This window comes from Physella acuta, unplaced genomic scaffold, assembly GCF_028476545.2.
Source record: "Physella acuta isolate Inbredline_101_S28 unplaced genomic scaffold, ASM2847654v3 ptg001176l, whole genome shotgun sequence".
NCBI classification, from domain to species: domain Eukaryota; kingdom Metazoa; phylum Mollusca; class Gastropoda; family Physidae; genus Physella; species Physella acuta.
The window spans coordinates 159,914-179,219 of NW_026732693.1; the positions used below are offsets into that span (position 1 = coordinate 159,914).

At 39.6% G+C, this 19,306-nt stretch overlaps 2 protein-coding genes across 2 annotated transcripts; both read left to right on the forward strand.

The window, feature by feature from the left end:
• Nucleotides 1-12,925: 12,925 nt before the first annotated feature.
• LOC131956793 (uncharacterized) lies at nucleotides 12,926-15,249 on the forward strand. The gene is made up of 3 exons (XM_059321393.1): nucleotides 12,926-13,061; nucleotides 14,747-15,085; nucleotides 15,221-15,249. The coding sequence occupies exons 1-3, from the start codon at nucleotides 13,028-13,030 to the stop codon at nucleotides 15,247-15,249; spliced, it is 402 nt and encodes a 133-aa protein (XP_059177376.1). The 5' UTR covers nucleotides 12,926-13,027.
• Nucleotides 15,250-15,827: 578 nt separating this feature from the next.
• Nucleotides 15,828-19,061, forward strand: LOC131956783 (uncharacterized). The gene is made up of 2 exons (XM_059321368.1): nucleotides 15,828-17,143; nucleotides 17,638-19,061. Exons 1-2 carry the CDS (start codon nucleotides 15,853-15,855, stop codon nucleotides 18,198-18,200), a joined length of 1,854 nt encoding a protein of 617 aa, XP_059177351.1. The 5' UTR covers nucleotides 15,828-15,852; the 3' UTR covers nucleotides 18,201-19,061.
• Nucleotides 19,062-19,306: the final 245 nt, after the last annotated feature.

A 19,306-nucleotide genomic window follows, 5' to 3' on the forward strand; every position in this document is an offset into this window, starting at 1 on the left:
GTCGTGGTGTCCATGAAGAGAATTATATATAGAGATAGTTTTGTAAGTGTAGTTCAAATTTTTATTTTAGTCGAAGAAAGTCTACCGCCCCCTCCCCGAACTAAATGGAATTTATATACAAAACATACTTTTACCAGTGTCCACCCCCCCCCGCCCCCCCCCCCCGGAAAATGTAGTCCGCCCCCGAAATTATCAAGTGCCCCCCCCCCCCCTCCCCGGAGAAAAAGTCTGGAAGAAACACTGTTTCTAATGTGTTTTCTCTGGTTAGTTACCCTAGCAGCTGATTATTCAAAACGTACTTTAAAAAAAAACCAGCTTCGTACAGTTTTTACAAGAGCAACTAAACTATAACGCTCTAAAGTAAACTTTATGAAGAGATATTTTACTGCTTGGCGATTTCAATAATTTATGGCTTGATTGCCATGTTTAGTTTAGCTGTTGTTTGCAGTTTGTCGGGTAAGGCGAAGTAGACCAAAAAATGAGGTCTATAATTTGCAGCTAATCTGCAACAGTGTGGTGGGGTGATGATGGGGGGGGGGGATATGAATAAATATAGGGATTTAGGTTTTGATATAGAACGGAAATTTCTTATAGTTCTTAACGTCATTCGCCGGAATGTTCTAGATTTGTGATATAAATTTGAAATAAATTGAAGAATCGAAATTTTGGCGAGATCATTTTGTAAAAGTAGCCCTGCATGTCGGCTTCAGGTAGGATTTGTCTTGTTTTTACATGCTAATAGTTTTTGTGTGTTGTTTCATGCAAAGTACTGTATTCTAATTACCGACAGCAAAGATAAGTGTCTGGGTGCACACAAAAGGTTTTGTCTGGTTTTAATTACTAAATAATTATGTTGAAAGATAGTTTGAAGATCAACGTTGGCTATGGAATGAGGGTATATGTGAGTTCAAGTGATGCTTGTTTTGTATGGTCTGAATAATATGGTAGCCACATATGGCTACCTGGTGTAGAGAAATGTTGGAGGTCTATGAAGTTAAGTAGCCTCTAGCAAGTATAATTAGGTAGTCAGTGGGGTAAGTGGTCAGTGAAATAAGAAAGTCATACCTTTCATGTAGCAATGTAGCCATTGAGGTTATGTGGTCAGTATGGCTAGGTAGCCACTAGGTAGTGCGTTGAGTTAATCAGTGAAATGTATGTAGCTTGTCTGTCTATAAAATATCTAGAAAAATATTTCTTCAGTGAGCAATGCGTTTTAGTATTAGTATTAGTATTTTAAATAGCTGATGAAAATTCATATTATGTAGCAGCTTGTTATGAAGTTTTTAAATAATTGAAACACCTATATAAATATTTTTACAAGCTTTTGATTAACTTAGATTTTTTTTTGTGTGTCTACCTACCCCTAAACATTTACAATAAATTTATAATATTAGGAACTGCTTTTTTAGCGCAATTTCCATTCTGGAGAATTGCGTTTATTAACCGGTCATTTCTGGATGGATGAATGGATGGATAAATGAATGTGTGTCCGCAGCTTTAAGTCGAATCTCCTCCTCAACGAAGCAATATCGAGGACTAGTTCCAAAAGCAATTATGTTAAGCAAGTTACGAGGATGAACATAGGCCATTAAAATTCCGGGTTTCTTTCATGGATTTCCCGGAAAAGCCAAAAAACCTCGAAAATGCAGTTTTTGGCCCATATCTCGGCAACCAGACTACTTAGCGACTTGAAACATGTACCAATCGATTCCTGCCATAATTTAGAACAATATTGCCGAAGAAAGTTTTCAAAAATATCCTTTCGTTCGGTCACAAAAAAATTTTTGAATTAATTAAAATTTGGACCGAATTAGTAGGCATTTTTATCCAACCACACCACACGCCTCATCACGTTCAATAGCTGCGCCATCACGTTCAATGGCTGCGACATCACGTTCGGTAGCTAGGCGCGCAATGGTTTTTAGTCATGTAACTCTATTGTAAATAAAACATGTAAAATACTGAAAAAACAAATTAATAAAAAACGTTTTAATAACAAGCTTTTATGTAATAATGCACTAAAAAGTAGAAAATAAATTATAGACTACTATTTAAATAACTATAAAGAAAAGCGTGGGTGTCTTCCTTAACATTAGTAAAGGTATCCAATAGATTCTAAAGTAACCCACGCTTTTCTTTATAGTTATTTAAATAGTAGTCTATAATTTATTTTCTACTTTTTAGTGCATTCTTACATAAAAGCTTGTTATTAAAACGTTTTTTATGAATTTTTTTTTTACAAGCTTTTATTTAACTCACTTTCTCTGTCGTCAGTCTAGATCGAAACGCAGGAGTGAAAATTCGGACAGTTCTACTTGACCGATACGATTCACAGTCGGCACGTGGGTCAAGACATGAAGACAATGCAATCTGAAACTAAATTTGACTTAATTGGATGCCTAATTAATTTTTTATGACTTAATTAAAATTTGGACCGAATTAGTAGGAATGTCTATCCAACCACACCACACGCGTCATCACGTTCAATAGCTGCGCCATCAGGTTCAATAGCTGCGCCATCAGGTTCAATAGACGCGCAATGGTTTTTAGTCATGTAACACTATTGTAAATAAAACATGTAAAGTACTGAAAAAAATTTCATAAAAAAACGTTTTAATAACAAGCTTTTATGTACTAATGCGCTAAAAAGTAGAAAATAAATTATACACTACTATTTAAATTACTATAAAGAAAAGCGTGGGTCTCTTCTCAAATATTAGTAAAGGTATCCAATAGGTACTAAAGTACTAAAGTGACCCACGCTTTTCTTTATAGTAATTTAAATAGTAGTGTATAATTTATTTTCTACTTTTTAGTGCATTAGTACTTAAAAGCTTGTTATTAAAACGTTTTTTTTATGAATTTTTTTTTTGAATAATACTTTTTGAGCGTGTTACATTTTTTTTTGTTTACATCATTTCTCGGTCGTTAGTTAAAAACTTAACCTACTTCGGTTACGAGATAAGCTAGAATCTTATCATGTAGAAATTGCTGCGACCTTCGGTTTTTTTTTATTGCAAATAATTGCTTTTGGGGTTGGGTTGGTGGGGTCGTGTCTGATTACGTGACTACTTGTTAATAGTCAACAAAACATTACGCCACCACCAATGGTCAGTTAAACACCCCACCCAATACTTTATTGTAACAAGCCGCCCACCCCAATTCTTTGCTGTAACAAGACGCCCCACCCCAATACTTTACTTTAACAAGACGCCGCACCCCAATACTTTATTGTAGAATGACGCCCCACCCCATTCTTTGTTTTAGCATGTCGCCCCATCCAAATTCTTTACTGAAGCATGGCGGCCCACTCCAATGCTTTAGCAAGACGCCCCACGCATTTACTTTACAGTAGCGTGACGCCCCATTCCAAAACTTTACCAGGATGTCCCACCCCAATACCTTACTGTAACAAGACGCCCTCTCCAATACCTTACATTAGCAAGACGCCCCTTCTCTATACTTTAGCAAAGACGCTTCACCTTATTCTTTAGCAAAGACACCCTATGATTATACTTTACTGTAGCAAGACGCCCATTTTCAAACTGACACTTTAAAGAGTACCCAACACAGAACTATTCACTCACGAGTACCCCGTCTCAAAATGACAAGCCTTAGACCAGAATGACGCTAAAGCTGACAGGGGCCTCGCTTCTTTTAAAAAATACCTGGCTAATTCTTGTATATAAACAGTCCAGCAGTCTTAAACAGTCCAGCAGTCTAGTTTAAATCTGATTTAAAAGAACAGACGTGGGACTTCTGATAGGACAATCATGATTATTTGTAGAATTCTTATGCTTACAAAACCAAAGTAATAATTAACGTAATATGGCTGACATATTGGGAATCGAACCCTGGCCTTTCCCATAGTTATCTCACCTTGTGATAGTCTCACCTTGTCTGAACATGAACTTCACTGATGACGCCACTAAGAGGGTGATAGGAAATACAAATAAACCCCTTGAGGAGATAAGAAAAGTTATCAATAGCCCGGTTGATTTTCTTTGATTTTCTATTGCGTTTTAAAACGGGCCAAAAAAAAACGCTGGCCCTAAAACTAGGTTTCCCATCACACGCATTATCACTATCACGTGCAATAGTTCGTAGTGTTCATGTATTTTAAGTCTTACTTCGCCTTTTTAAACTCCCAGTTCAGCAAAAAAAATTATTTACAAACATTTTTCGTGTTTTTCTGTCCCCTGCAATGTTTTCCCCCTTGTCCAACTTTGTCCAATAACATTCCTGTCTTTTTTTCAATTTCTCTTGGCTAGTTGTGTCAGTTGTGTTTCCCTCTTTTCCCTGAACCTTATGGATTCAGTTGTTTTAAACAAAGTACATGAACATAAAACGGTATCGCGAAATTTAAATTTGTTCCAAATTTCACAAATTAAAAAAACAACAACCATGAAAGGTTGTGCGATTTGAAGGCCAAAATTGTCCATGTAGCGACGTTTGCTTGACTGGTCTGGTGAAATGAAGCCGCACGCTATGGAAAGAAATGAAGTAAACTGTTAAGATGCCGGCTGTTTCGTAATGAAAAAAAATTTCATTAAACGCTACGTCACATCAGGTAAATGAGACTATGTGCTTATGCCAGGTACTAACTACCTTGATTTTCCTTACGAATGCCTAGACCTACTGTTTCTTGTCTTGACATTGTATCTACTTTACCTGAATCCCCCCCCCCCCTCCCTCACGTCCCGCTTTTGACCTAGCGTTAGTGTTTGGATGACTTAGCTTTACAGTTGGGACCTACATCGCCTTCCGCCCAGCCCCCCCCCCCCCCCCACCCAAGAAAGTTATGTTACCTTAGGGAATATTTCTAAAACGTTTTAGTATGAACACAATTATTCTAATTATCGTCTGCAGCAAAAAAACATAACAAAAAATGTTTCTAAGTAGGTTTACAATTTTTTTGTTTGTAAAACTGTCGTAAACTGTTGTAAAAAAAAAATACTAAACCACAGCGATCAGAGTTTCTTCCAGGCATCTCTTCGAAAATTTTTTACCTTACCCCCCCCCCCCCCCCCGAACGAAATGAAATTTACATAATTTATATAGAAAATATATACTTTTAACAGTGTCCGCCCCCCCCCCGAAAATTTCAAGTGCCCCCCCCCCCTCCCCCGGAGAAAAAAGTCTGGAAGAAACACTGACATCGATGCGAGGGCTCGTTGTGGTTGGGCCTGTATAGCTCATGGTTGCTTTACCGAAAAGTTCCGAGTTCTAACCCCTGGGCAGATGAGGCGCGATAGTTGGGGACAGCGACCCAACTAAAATCATACAACTGCTGCCTTGTAGTATGTTCTTGTTTGGGAAAAGGCTATGGAAGCAAATCCAGAAATCCACAGGCTGGAATCGGAGTCAACTGCCTCTACGGCGCATGACATGTTGACACGTAATACTGAACAGTGTTGGAGGAGATCCCGCCCAACGTTACAATGAAGAAAATAGAAGACATTGATGCGATAAAATGTCTTTCAAATACATGAAACAAATATTTACCAGAAGATCTTATTGTTCACTTCATCAACAAAGGTCAGATCTATTTCAGTCAAATGAAACTGAGATAATTGAGATATTGATTCTACACGATTGTTACCTTGATCAAATCTGTCATTCTAGTTACTGAGAAAATAGCTTTTTTATAATATCGCAAGAATATCTAGTCCACTATGGTAAGATATATGTATACAAACCACGCATAATTTCATTAAATTTAATTCATCGTAAGTTGATTAGCGTAATACATAAAAGTATTAACAAATTCCATGCAAATATACATTTGTGGCTTTTTTCCTGTGACTTTTTTCCTGTGAGTTTTTTTTCTGTGTTTTTTTTCCAGTGTTTTTTTTTTCCTGTGACTTTTTTTTTCCTACAATCACTTGAAATCGCTAGCTCAGCAAGGTGGCTGAAAGACAATCATTGACATCAACAAGGAGCAGATGATGTTTAAAAGAATGTTACGCTTCTTTTATTTAAACCTTACACTTACAAAATGCAAAAAAAAAAAAAAAAAAAAGAAAACAATCCTGTGGTTATTTCTCTTAATCTACTTCAGATTGTGTCTGCTGTTTGCATCGCTTTTCCACGTCCGGTTCGTTTCGTTGTTTTTAGCGCAATTTCCATTCTGGAGAATTGCGTTTATTAACTCGTCTTTTCTGGGAATGGATGTGTGTCCGCAGCTTTAAGTCGTATCTCCTCCTCAACGAAGCAATATCGAGGACTAGTTACAAAAGCAATTATGTTAAGCAAGTTACGAGGATGATAGTGGGCCAAAAAAAATTCCGGAATTCCTTAATAGATTTCCCGGAAAAGCCAAAAAACCTCTAACAAATGCAGTTTTTGCTCCATATCTCGGCAACCAGACCACTTAGCGACTTGAAACATGTACCAATCGATTCCTGCCATAATTTAAACCAATATTGCCGAAGAAAGTTTTCAAAAATATCCTTTCGTTCGGTCACAAAAAATTTTTTAATATATTTTAAACTGAGCGTCTTGTAGGCCTAGTTTTAATTTAAACTGAGCGTCTTGTAGGTTTTTAGCGCAAAGCGCTGAGGTTCGAAAGGATTTTTTAAATTACTTATTTACTTATTAATTCAAACGTTATTTTTGTACCCTATTAATTTATTTATAATTTATATGAGAGTGATAGGGAGTTACAATTACAAGGTTTTGTTTCGCTAGGCCTAATCATTTTTTCACATTTTTTAAAAACAATAGAGTTATATGACTAAAAACCATTGCGCGCCTACTGAACGTGATGGCGCAGCCATGGAACGTGATGACGCATCTATTGAACGTGATAACGCGTACATAAGGAAATTGCGCTAAAATTGTCATTAGACTTTTTAATTAACTTGTTTTCTTTCTCGGTGTAAAATAAAATAATAAGTAGGCCTATTCTGTGTATAAAACTATATGATGATTATTATTTCTAAAATGTCTGGGTTACTGGGTGAGAATTATTGTTTACGACAATAGTTTTTTTTTTTGCATCCGAATTCTCCTTGTTCTGGCTTTACAAGTTTAATAAGGTCAACGCCTATCCGACCCGGCTAAAAAAAAATCCGAATGATGTACCACGCTGAAACAATGTGAAGCTCTTGTCCAGGTACACTAAACCTTAATTGTCGTCTGCCTACTCGGCAGGTAAAACAAAACAGTGGCGAGAAATTTTCGAATTAGCTAAAGCAAACCGGTGCTCTTATTTTTGTTATGGCGTCTGGGCAAATATACGCCGTGTGTTCACATGACCAGCGGCTACCCACGTGATCAAAACCACCCAGACTCCCCGGTGTTGTGGTCAAGCCATAGTAGCCCGGGTCACTCAAGCGTGGAAAGCTCACCAGTTTCTCTGGGTAGATCTGGACGGTTTGAGGCGGAACCGAAGATCTAAAAAATAATGTCTGGTCGAGCGTGGATAACCATGTTTTCGATGAAAAGGAATGAAGGTAAGATATGTTTCTATATGTGTCCAGGAATATATATTTAGGCCACACACACATATATATATATATATATATATATATATATATATATATATATATATATATATATATATATATATATATATATATATATATATATAATTACAATAGATCAACATATATGCCTATTATATGTATGCAGTATATTTATTCATGCTGGTCTCTATTTGAGACGAATGTAAATACTACACACATGTAGTGTCCTTCGTTCATTCACCAACAAATCGTGCTTTAAACGTGTGGGGGGGGGGGGGAGTGATAGGAGGAAGATGGGTTTATCGAATGATTTGGTAAGGGGGATAGGCCGAACGGAGCGGATGCATGAACTTAACCAAAGTTGTGTGATGTTCTTTTAAAGCTAACCCCTTCACATTGAAAAGTTTTGTTTTTTTAAAACAGCCCTTCACATTGTAAATTTTTTTTTAAAGATGGCCCCTTCGCATTGTACAGTTGTTCTTTTAAAGATAGCCCCTTCACATTGTGTGTGCAGTACTTAAGACCGCAGCTTGTGATGCCCTGGTTGGCTGTTTCGTAACACGTGACAAGTAGTCACATCACAAGGAGGGTGCACACCGTGGATGTGTTTTATCTAATTAGTTACGGTTCAAAGAGTTTTGGCCAGTCTACGTCATTAGTTACAAGCCAAATTAGGCGTCTATCGCCAGACGTACGTGTAGGCCAGGGGTCTCCAAACTACGGCCCGCGAGGTCCTCTCATCCGGCCCTCGGAGATATTTTTGTCCACGGAAAAAAATGTTTGTTGTAGGTGGCTTTGGAAAAATGCCACCCCAATGATATACCTAAAAAGAAACTCTGGCCCCCGAACTTATATTTGATAGTTAATGCGGCCCTCGGGCTGAAAAGATTGGAGACCCCTGGTGTAGGCCATCAAGATGTCTGCTGCTGTATTTGTTGTATCTTATGTAAGCCTGACTGGTGTGTACGGGCCGTCTGAACGCTGGCCTTCATGCATGGGTGAATGCGATGGCTCGCGGGGATGGAGGGTGGGGTGGGGAGGGGGTTGGCTGGTCGGAAACTGTTTACATCTGTGGCGGGTAAGGAGGGGGTGAATAAGAAATGTCCTCGGGGAATCGAAACATTTCATTTCACCAAGCCTTTAACTTGATCCATTGTTTGTCCACTTCTCCCCGATAGATTTGGTTCAAGCTTGATACGCGATCAGCATCTGACGAGCCATGCTAAGTAACATATAAGTAACACTATAAGTGGACAGTGCGCGCGCGCGCGCGCACACACACACACACACACACACACACACACACACACACACACACACACGCAAGTATCGGGGTAACTCTGTTTTATGATCGTTTGTGGGTCTATTTATAGATGTAAAAAAAACATAATTTATTAGATACAAAATATACGACCCACTCTTTTTATTGCTAAGATCTTTATAAATAAGCAGAAGCTTGAAGGTTTTTTTCTGTGTAAGCTGCAATAAGTTAAGTCAATCACACGACCAATATGTGGGCTACTGTTTTAAAAGCGCTTCACATGGATACTTTTCACAAGCCGGTAACCGTGACCGAATCAAGAACAACTCTTTGTCCAAAAACTGCAAAGGTAAACAACTCCACAGCAATCGGCGGGGGAAGAAGTTGGCTTATTCGCTCAGTGTGGATAAATCAACATATATCAATACAATAGCTTCATATATGACATGGAACCATCTTACACGAGCGTTCAGAACACAAAAAAACATTAGTTCTGCGACATAGCTAGACTTCCAAAATACCAAAAAAATAATCTCAAAACAAAAGAAATATTTTTTCGTCTTGAGTGGGTGACAGAGGCGTAGCGATCAATTCCTGCGCCCGGGAAGAACGATCAATTTTTGTGCTTCCCGTTTTACAATTTACATATTTTCACGTTAGCAACCCCTCCGGGGTTTAATGTACAACCTATTTTTTAAAAAAATTTAACTGTGATATAAGCAGAGTTTCTTCCAGGCATCTCTTCTAGGGTAGGGGGACGACACACCGCCCCCGAACGAAATGAAATTTATATAATTTATATAGAAAATATATACTTTTAACAGTGTCGTCGTCGTCCTCCCCCCCCCCCCCGCGAAGAAAGTCTACCCCCCCCCCGAAAATGTCAAAGTCTGGAAGAAACACTGGATATAACTGATGTAGACAACAGTTCAGTAATATCATAAAGTCAAGTTGTTGCCTATTTTATCCCGAACTTCGACTGTAATATTCAGTAATTCAGCTTTGGGGTCATCCATTTATGACGTCCACAATTTTTTTGGATTTTGGACCCCCCCCCCCCCCCGTCCACAAAAATCCACTTTTTTTCCTTATACAAGTCCATATGCGTCCACAAAAGTCAGATTTTTTCGGACCCCCCCCCCCCCCCCCGCGTGTGGACGTCATAAATGGATGACCCCTTATACTGAGCTTTTTTATCGTACCCAGTTTGGTGCCCCCACCCTCGCCTTCAAGGGTCGACGTCCAGCAGCCGTCCCGCCCTCCCTCCCACGCCTTTGGTGGGTCACTTAGTCCAGAGGGTTTCACACCAATGCTGGACACCAGGGCCAAACTTCTCTCAAACTTAATATCTTTAAAAAGTGTGACCTCTGACCTATACCAGAAGAGTTCACACCGCCAGGTGGCACTTGGTGGACACAACTTGATTCAAACTTTCAAAACAAAAGACTGCCTGTGACGTAGCCCACACACTGGCACTTAGCCTTGGATACGTGACGGCTATTCGTGCGGTTTGTGCTTTTTTTAGCAGCGCTTCGTGCTAACCAAACGTATTTCGGTGCCGTGTAAGTAAAGGTCAAGGCTGTAACAGTCATGATTACATCGGTTACTTAGTAGACTTTGGGAGCATTCAATTCACTGACACAATAGCAGCTGTTAAAAGTGCTCAGATAATTGCTGAATGCATTTCAGTTTATAAAGTTTTACTAAAGTAAAAGGGTAGTTTTTTTCTGCAGGGGCGGATTAAGATTTTTTTCTGTAAATTAAATAAGCCGGGAGTGATCTCCCCTAAACTTTCTCGAATATTTTTATATAAAATAACAGGGGATGGGAACTCGGGCTATAGACATGATTTTTAATCCATTTTAAATACTTAAAGTTTTAAAAATAGAATAAAATCTCGTAGACAAATTAATTGCACACCAAGTGAACGCGAAATAAAAAAGCGCATAATAGTGCGCAATATTATTAGTACTTTTAAAATTTACATTAGTTTTTTTAAAAAATCGGAAGTAGCGTAAATTACTACTTCCGGTCAACGGAAATTACTCAAAATTTAACAGAAGGTAGAGAATTAGATCTTTTACTTACATGTGAAATTTCATTTATCTATCTGAAATAGTACTCAAGTTATAGGCTTTTGAAAAATTCAAAGTAGAAAAAGTACCACTTCCGGTTATCGGAAATCGCTCAAAAGTTGATACGGATCTACGATTTTGATAAAATACTTATATATGAAATTTCATCAACCTAGCAGTAACGGTACTCAAGTTATCGTGTTTACACACGGACACACACACACACACACACACACACACACACACACACACAGACATACGGACATACGGACAAGATTGCAAAATTATGTTTTTCCGTATCAGTGAGGTGTAAAACGTCGAGATTTGTAAAAATCTCGATTTTTTTTTGCACGATTACAATACTTTCTCTATACTACGTATATACGAGAAAGTAAAAAAAAAAACAAATAAATTTAATATATATTTATTATATATAATTTAATTGAAATTTTGTTTGAAATTTTCTGAACTAAAGTGGTTTATATAACATTGAAGAGATCCGCTAAATGTGGATTGATTTTTACGAAATCTAGGACTATTGAAGTGAAGCACAAACATAGCATCAACTTGGTATAAAATGTGTACTCTACTAAGAAACCTCAGCCCACAACGCACACACAAACAACATTATCCAGGAGCCCGAGGCCTGCTTTATCGATAGGACTAAATATTTTATATTATAACTGTAAAAAACTCCGCTGTAGTCCCAAAAATTATGGCATGACGCCAGTACAACATTACCCCCCCCCCCCCTCCGCCTAATCTGTCTTCCCAGAGCATTGGTATTGCTTGATTTTTTTTTGCAGCGTTTCTTTCAGGCGTCTCTATGTGGGGGGGGGGGGGGGCACCACCCTCAGAGGCGTAGTGAGGGGGGTGGGACATATGTCCCCGGGCGCCGACCTTAGGGGGGCGCCAAATTGAAAGTTTGAGGGGGGTGCAAATAAAAAGTTCGAGGGGGGGGGGGCAAATCGAAAGTTTGTCCCCGGGCGCCGGGAAGGGTCGCTATGCCTCTGACCACCCCGATCGAAATATAATTTATATAAAAATATATTTTTATCAATGTGCCCCCCCCCCCCTTTGCCGGAGAAAAAAGTCTGAATGAAACACGGTGCATCAAACTGACTGACTCTTTAATTCATACTATACATAAAGTCATAGTATACGTAGACTAAGAGACCCTTATCGAATACCTCAGACTAAGAATGGATCAGCGACCGATATTTCTGTGTTATGATATAAGGGGAAATTCGGTTTCAGTGGAAGGAATGGGGGGGGGGGGAGATAGCAAAAACTGGCATAAGCTTTGAGAATTTTTCGCCCCAGTTTTAGGATTCGCTGTCAATGAATCAGTCCTTTGGAAAAAAAAATTAGGACATGGTCGGACCAATCAGAATGAAACAAGATGGGGAGGGGCGTGGCGCCCTCTGTCTGGAGATTAGGAGTGTAAATAAAAACAAATCTAAACTGTTCCAAAAGAAATTAACGGCTGAGGTTGTTTTTGTGTGAAGTACATATTTTATACCAGGTCAATGCTACTTTTAATTTTAATTCAAATAGCCGTAGATTTATGAACGTCAATTGACATTTACTGGACTTATCAATGTTATAAACCCTTTAAAGTACAGACATTTCTAAACGAAATTTTGTTGTTGTAATTGTGTAGTCCAGCATATCAGATCACTAAAAGAACATTCCGCCCATGACAAAATCCTTGCGTTGACTTCTGCACAAAGAACCACCTGACCTGTATATTATATTAACATATCGTCTGCTAGTGACTTTCAAACACAAACTGCCATTGTTCTTGTGATCTTCTAATTGGATGATGTAATTAGTCAGGCATGTCAAATGCAGAAAGGTAAACTGTATAATGTTTTATTTTAACCATTACTGCTATTGTCACCGATATATACCGTACCGCATTTAGTTTTCTCTAAAGAGACATGCCAGATTTTTTTACACTAAAGTTTAATTTAAATTTAACTGTTAAAATATACAAATCTTACATTAATTTTTTTGATGTTTGCAAAATTGTTAATAATACGTTAAACAATTGTTTTTTTAAAAATAATTTTTTAAAACAATGACGTTGTTTAGTGTATACACGGATAGATATGTTTTATTACATGTTTTAAATCAAATACTTTTTACCGCGAGTGATTTGATTTGATAAGATTGTAAACAAAAATCAATACAAAATATTATTTAACTAAGCTTACGATATGCCACAAGAAAACAGCTGGATATCCGACAATGGTGAGTGTATAGATGGGATGTGATCACATATGGTTATTGGTTAATGGTTATTGTTGTATTTTAGGTGTAAGCTATAATGGCCAGTCAGTACTACTTTTTATGATTTCAATGCTTCAATCTGATTTCCGAATGCTTCCATCTGATTTCCATCTGATTTCCGAATGCTTCCATCTGATTTCCATCTGATTTCCGAATGCTTCCATCTGATTTCCATCTGATTTCCGAATGCTTCCATCTGATTTCCGAATGCTTCCATCTGATTTCCGAATGCTTCCATCTGATTTCCGAAAGCTTCCATCTGATTTCCGAATGCTTCCATCTGATTTCCGAATGCTTCCATCTGATTTCCGAATGCTTCCATCTGATTTCCGAATGCTTCCATCTGATTTCCATCTGATGTCCTAATGCTTCCATCTGATTTCCTAATGTCTGTTAGGAATATTGAGCACCTTAAAAAAACACAATAATGTACTACGTGTCAACTTGTAATGCGCCATCAAGGACTACTGCTTTTCTCTTTGGGTTTGCTTCTTTGGCTTAATCCATCCTAGGTACTACAATAGCTGTTGATTTTGGAGTTGTCTCTTCTAGAAGCGTTGCTGTCCTCAGCTATTGAGCCTCATCTGACCGAGGGTTCGAACCATTCATTCTTTCCGACATTTGGAGAAATAAGTGAAAGAAACACTGGTTCGAACGCAGGAGCTTTACCAAGATATTGGACTTAGGGCTTGATTATAACTATCTATTAATACTCTTAAAACCAAATAATACTCTTCGATTGACTTCATTACAAGTTTCTCTTAAAACATCAAAGATGTGTCATCACCCCCCCCCCCCCCCCACCGATGTATCAGTTGATAGAACGATGTGGGATGTAGCACAGACAAAAAAACACACACATAGACAGCTGTGTTGAACCAAGCACAGTGTGAAGATTTAGAGCCTTATAAAAGCCAGGCAGGACCATGCACCGCCCGGTTAAGATAGCCGGCTATAAATTATTGGTTAGCGAACTTTTTCCAAAAAAATAATTTACCACTTGGCCATTATGGTGTCTGGTTAGTAAGTAAAGTTTTCTTTCAAACCTGACGGTCTACGGGACAAGTAAAATAGAGCTCACATGTTTCTGTGACCTCGGCATATGAAGGGATAGTGTGGTCAGCACTATGCCCAGCCGTCTTTACAGTCAAGCTCTCTACCGCTAGACCACTTCGTCCCTGATGCCTGGTTAGACTTAGGATCATTGTGGTACTACAGCAATGACACATCTGGCAAATCTGTTGAGCTAGTCCAGATTTTAGGTGGCTAGATTTTGGCTTCTTTTCCCTTTGTTAGAATGTAAAATGACTTTGCCGTAAAATAAAAATAAATATTTCATTACATATGTGATGTAATATATAAAAAGCGAAGCATACATCATCCAAATATCTACCAACACTATACGTGGGGAATAAACAACAACGAAATGAATAGCTATTGAAATGCAAAAGAAAGATCAGTGCAGACTGTGATAAAAACGAATTGTTTTTGTCATCTCGCCCTTTGATTGGTAGGCCTACCCTGAACCGTAGCCTCACTTCATTAGCCAATCCGTACCCCCCCCCCCCCCCCCGCAACCTAATAAAATAAGCATTTCTACATGTCACAGTGACCTCACTATTTGAATTTATTTATTTTTTCAACAGAAATACAAGGCGCAAGACTAATACCACGTGGGGGAAAAGAAGTTCTTTCCGGTTTCGATTTCCCAGTGTTTTACTTCGGAGGTCAAGGGTCATTCGTGGACACGTGCATGAGGGAAGAAGGCTACAGTATGTCGGAGTTTAAAGGTCAGGGGTCATTCGTGAACACTTGCTTAAGGGACGAGGGCTACAGTATGTCGGAGTTTAAAAAACCCAAGCGAGAAGACAAGTCAGCCCAAGATCTTAGCTTCGTTCTGCCTCGTTCTGGGGGTGACATGGAGCCTCGTTCTGGGGGTGACATGGAGCCTCGTTCCGGTGATTGCACAGAGCCAACGTGTGGAGGTAAATTAAAATCGGAATACAATTGTAACATTAAACTATTAGAAGTCTGTGTATGTCACTTAACGATCTAAGACAACTATAGTCAACAAATCAAGAATTAAATATAATAATGTAGTTAAATGTTACTTCTGTTAGCAGAGGCTCAAAACACTGAATCAGTCTGATTAAAAAAAACGAAACAAGGAAAACAATTAATCAAAATTCAGGTTGATCATCTGATTTCGGAAAGAAATTTTATAACGATACTGATTTTTTTTTGAAGTGGTTAGTGCTGGTATTCTGCTATTTTTAGAAACATTTTAAAATGGTTAGTACTGGTATTCTGTTTCTTTTTATAAACTTTTTTTTTTAAATTCACGACAATATCGACTCCCGTCGTGTCCGGAAATAGCCCGATGAAAACTAGTATGAAGATGTTTAATGAGGCTAATGTTAGGCTGATTAAATTACGCTACTTGATCTAATTTGACTACTGTAGTCGCTCTTATTATGTTAATTACAGACTGTCTCATTAGGCCACGGTTAGGTTACTGTTTTGATTTCTTCCATCCCCCCCCCCCCCCCAAAAATAAAAAAAATAAAAACAACTGACGTTTAATCACACACTCAACACGCAGTCAACCTAAGCGCTAAACATTCCACGACTAACATCAGAAACAGTTCTAAAAATGTAAGTATTGAGACGAAATAGTGGATGTCGTAATTTGCTGGTAATTATTGACTCATCTCTTTCAACAGCTTACCCAAGCGTGGCGACACCCGACACAATGGCCGACCTGCCAACCGTATCCAGCTCTGTCCCCGTCGATTACCCGCCCCAATCTCTCCCGGACAAACCGCTCTCGTCTGCTGGTCCGGACAATCCCAGCAATGACCGTGGACATGGGTTCTGGTACCTCGGCAACTCAGCCCCCAAACACTACAGACGTGACACATTGGCCTACCCCACTGGCGTCACCATCAGCGAACAGGACAGCGAGACAGACGTGGAGACAGCCATGAGCGTCGAGACAGATATCCCCACGGCTGACGTAGAAATTGACGGCGTGACCATTGTGCCATTCAAGAGAAGCGTGTCTCTGCTGGACAGCATATCCATGCCGTCCGGCTTCCCCCAGACCCGGCCCCGCATCCACATCCAGCTCATGCGTGCCAGGTCAATCAGCCAGCTGACAGTCAGTCAATATGACCAAACGAGCCTCAGTCTAGCAGACGACACGGCAAGTACAATAGAAGACTTGCCAAGCTTGTCTGCATCAAACCCGGATGTTTCAATTAAACGTTCGGGGTACTTGAAGAAAATAAAAACACTTTTTCGACCGAAATCCATGAAAAACGTGTCCAACTTGAGTGCTTCAAATGAAAATATAAATTCGACTTCAAATATTATCGCTGGGAAAAACATACGCAGAGTTAGATCTGTCTCACAGAGTTCTAGCAAAAACATTTTATCAGAAACTAAATCTAGAAATTCGGAATCGCCCGTTTCTTCAATAGAAAAGTCTGTCAAATTTGAACCAGACACGTCTGCCAGACTTTCGACCGCGCGCGGCAAAAACAAACCAGCACACGGTAAAGAGAAAGACAGCGACGATGAGGCTGAAGATGTAATATCTCGATGTGGCACAAAGCTGGAGAGAAGCTACTCGCTTGTTCGCTCAGACAGCCGAGACCGTAACACGGTTAACTTCACCAGGATTCCGAGCATGCGCAGACGCCACTGTGTTCTCGAGCTGCTCCACCACTTCACCACCAGCTACCCCCCAGATGACATGCAGGAGACCCACGTCATCAAAGAGGCCACCCACATCCAGCCCCTGGAGGGGGGAGAGAGTGTTGTCACAGACATACTCTCCAACAAAATTGTTCTCTTCGACGCCCGCGGCTTCCCTAAAGTGACGTTTGCCGTGGAGCCCGGGTCGGAGCCGTGGGCCACGTGCGTGACGCCGGACGGGGCGCTGGCCGTGACCTTGAAAAGACAGGGGTGTGTGTCACTGTGGTCCACTTCCGGTGAACCGATTAGAGAATTCGGACAAAACGAGTTGTCAGCTCCAACAGGTAGGCCTACATAGTAGCTGACTAAAATATAAATGTATCTTGGGCTGTGTACTTACAAAACTTCCACTTTAGGGGGGAGAAGAGGAAGGAGTTTGGGCTTAGCGAAGAGCCGTACTCTGTGTTATAACTTTACTCAGGTTACTAGAAGATTAAAATAATGCAGACTATTCACTGATACAACAAGGTGGGGAAGCGGGTGGGGAAGGGTGTGGGGCAAATGACTGGGTCAACTGTCTTTACCTTCTACATGAAGCCTATTTGTTCAAGTCACGTGATAATTAATAGTTCATCTAAGTGGGTGACCACATAGCAAAATAAACCCTTTTCTTTACCTCTACAATTTATACATAAAATTAGAACTTTCCACATTTTTCCATGGTATCTTTTGTCCTGATATATTTTGTCCGTGAGATATTTGTCCTTGGATCGCTTGTCCTGATATCTTTTGTCCTGAGATGATTTGTCATGGAACCCGTTTTAAATCTGTATTGCAGGTATACAGTGTGACGCCCTGGGACGTTTTGTGGTAGCAGACGAAGAGGCCAACACCGTGTGCATCTTCAACAAGCAGGGCGCATTGGTGACGGAGCTCTTCGCGCCCCTGGTGGCCACCAAAGAAAACCAGGTGCCGACAAACTCGCCCTTCGTCGCCACCTTCTTCAACCAACCACGCTACATCTGCGTCACCAAAGAAGGAAATTACGTCATCGCGGACTCGGCCAATCACAGCGTTAAAATTTTCGACCAATCCATGAACTTCACGAGACAGTTCGGTCAGTTTGGCCGATGCGACGGGCAGTTTAAATTTCCGTACGGCGTGGCTAGCGACGAGGCGGGCAACTTGTACGTGGCGGACCACTACAACAACCGAGTCTCGCTCTTCACGAAAAAAGGAGAGTTCGTGGAGCACCTGCTGACGTCACAGGACGGGGTTACCCGACCTTCGAGTATTGGTGTGTTGAACTCGAGGCTCTACGTCACACACGGGGGGCTCCGGGCCAATAAAATCTCGGTGTATAGGCTGAAGAAAACCCCGACAGAAGCGACCATTGGCTGATGCTTGTGTAGCTATTGGACAGAGTTGTGTTGGAAGTTAACAATTTAAACACTTGTGCAATGATAATAAAGATGTTCAGTGGATAATGCAGATTTATCACCCATACTGCATTGTTTGTAATAAAGACAATTATGACACGATACTAGATTCGTAGACGGAGATTTAGCCAAAAAAGAATTAATAGGCTGTGCGTAACGTGGAAACTTGGATCACAATGGCTCACATCATCACATGCAACAATAAAGTTAAACGATTTGGCTATGCTAAACGGCTAATTAAATTTTAAAAAAAAAGCACATCTAGCCTCTGTATCAAGTCGGTGGTACCAAAACCACGTGACCGAGTTATGGCCACGTGTTTGGCCGAGTTCTGGTCACGTGTCCTAGACCAGAGACGTGTTGCGCCCAGCATTTCATGGGTACACCAGCCTTGCCTGCAGACAACCCATCCCCACCGTGACAAATCAGAGTCTGTTGTCCTTTCCCTGTAACAACCAACCCAGTGAAAGATGAAACAAACACTGGACAATACACAATCTCTTTGTAATCACAGCGTGTGCATGACCAATTATTAATCTAATTTATACGCATAACATATTGTGCAAGTACCTAGTTTATGCGACCTTTGCATATATCAGTTTTTTGTTCACTCTTCCACCCAACCCAATAAAATGGGTTTTATGCCTAGCCATGCTTAAATAGTTTTGACAAGGGAATTAACCATTAAAAAGGGTGATAACTTCTCAATAAGGGAGTTCACTCTTCAAGAACTATAAAGAATCTATTATATATTATTTTAGATTCTAGTCTGGTTCTATTGTTTATACACATTTTGTTATAAAGAATCTATTATTAAAAGTTTTGTAAAACAAAATATTTACACTATCTTATCTTTTTATATTATTATTTAAAGATGACCAATTTAAAACCTACATTGGCTTGAGTACTTGTCAGTGAGGATGAGACAATGTGAAGGTCACTATACAGAAAGAAATACATTTTTAATGATAAGCCTTCAATATGAACGCCCTTAAGAAAATGAAGGGAAAAAAAACACAATAGTTTGATTTTAAAAATATATTTATTTATATATTGGTATACTATAAG